At 42.9% G+C, this 1,225-nt stretch overlaps 1 protein-coding gene across 1 annotated transcript in view; it reads right to left on the bottom strand.

Moving 5' to 3' along the window:
* The window catches only part of LOC116104748 (beta-defensin 12), a 12,296-nt gene that overhangs the window by 1,700 nt on the left and 9,371 nt on the right, over nt 1-1,225 (bottom strand). Inside the window, exons 2-3 of the mRNA XM_031391219.1 lie at nt 764-860; nt 362-403 (exon numbers count right to left, since the gene is read on the bottom strand). Of these exons, the coding sequence (XP_031247079.1) occupies nt 362-403; nt 764-860 (139 nt within the window). The remainder of the gene's footprint in view (nt 1-361; nt 404-763; nt 861-1,225) is intronic.

The following is a 1,225-nucleotide window of genomic DNA, read 5'->3' as shown; positions in this document are numbered from 1 at the left end:
CTGTAATGAGTGTGTCACCACACCTACCATTTGCATCATTCTATGTGAGTCTCCTCATCCAGAAGATGCCCTTGTGCAGATCTCGTTCAAGTTAAGTCATAAGGGAAGGGAAGCCAGAATCTCTGGGTAATGCTAATTGGTGAGGATGAGGTTGAACCTAAGCACCTTAAGTTAATAGGAACATCACTGAAAAATACAAATATGGCCATGGCCACAAGAGTAACAGAAGATGGAGCCAATGGACCAGATCTCAGTCCTTTCACAACTACCTCCCTTCCTCTGCTTCATCAGTCAAAGTTAGCTAACTTTGCCTGAGTCCCCAAGAGAGAAGGAGAAAGGACAGGTAAAGGATATAATTTACCTCCTGGAAATGACTGGGAATACTCAAGTCCTGCCCAGGACCCTAAATTTAAAACAAAATACATTTTAGGACAGAATATTAAAACAAGAAATGACAACTATATAAAACTTCTCCTACATGTTACATGGCTCTTGAGGGACTACCAATGTTATAGCTGCTGTCTTTATTGGATTTCTCAAGACCAGTGCTCCTGGAAGCCAGAAAGACCAATGTACAAACCAATAAAATAAAAATAAAGCTCTACTCAGCTGGCTCTTAGGGAACATGAGTGTAGATCCAAGAAATCTCTGTGGAGAGGAGACTTCCTCTCAGTTTCAGGGTGGTGCATGGAAGAATCACTGGTGTGATTGATGATGTGCCCCACCCCTCAACCCCATCAAAATCCCATCAACTTGGATTTACCTGATGGCAGTTCAACTACAATGAAGAACAAAGCAAAACCAAAATAGAACATCTCTCTGTTCGAGGGGAGATTCTTCAACACACAGAAGCGGGGTTTCTTGAGAGGACAAGAAAGCATTTATATTGGAATGTAATGGGCTATGATCTCAGTCAGTGGAGTGAATCAATAAAGAAATCAGGATTACATGCTCCATTTGCTAGGATCAAGAGCTGGTGCAGTGAGTTATAACCTTGAGCCTGCAAAGTCCTACTTCCCCATGACTAACCAGCTTACAGGCTGGAGTGGACATTGGTGCAAAACTTGGATAATCCAGGGCCATGCATACTTCTACTTCTCAAATTCACGCAGGAACTGAGGAGAGAGAATCCTCATAGGTCTCCGTGACTTCTCAAGGATCAAAGCACATGTTCTTTGCAGCTCGTCCTGGGGTCCAGTATGATTTCAACTCAGAAGTACTTTGG

Source organism: Mastomys coucha, unplaced genomic scaffold, assembly GCF_008632895.1.
Source record: "Mastomys coucha isolate ucsf_1 unplaced genomic scaffold, UCSF_Mcou_1 pScaffold22, whole genome shotgun sequence".
NCBI lineage: Eukaryota > Metazoa > Chordata > Mammalia > Rodentia > Muridae > Mastomys > Mastomys coucha.
This window is presented reverse-complemented; position numbering and strand designations above follow the sequence as displayed.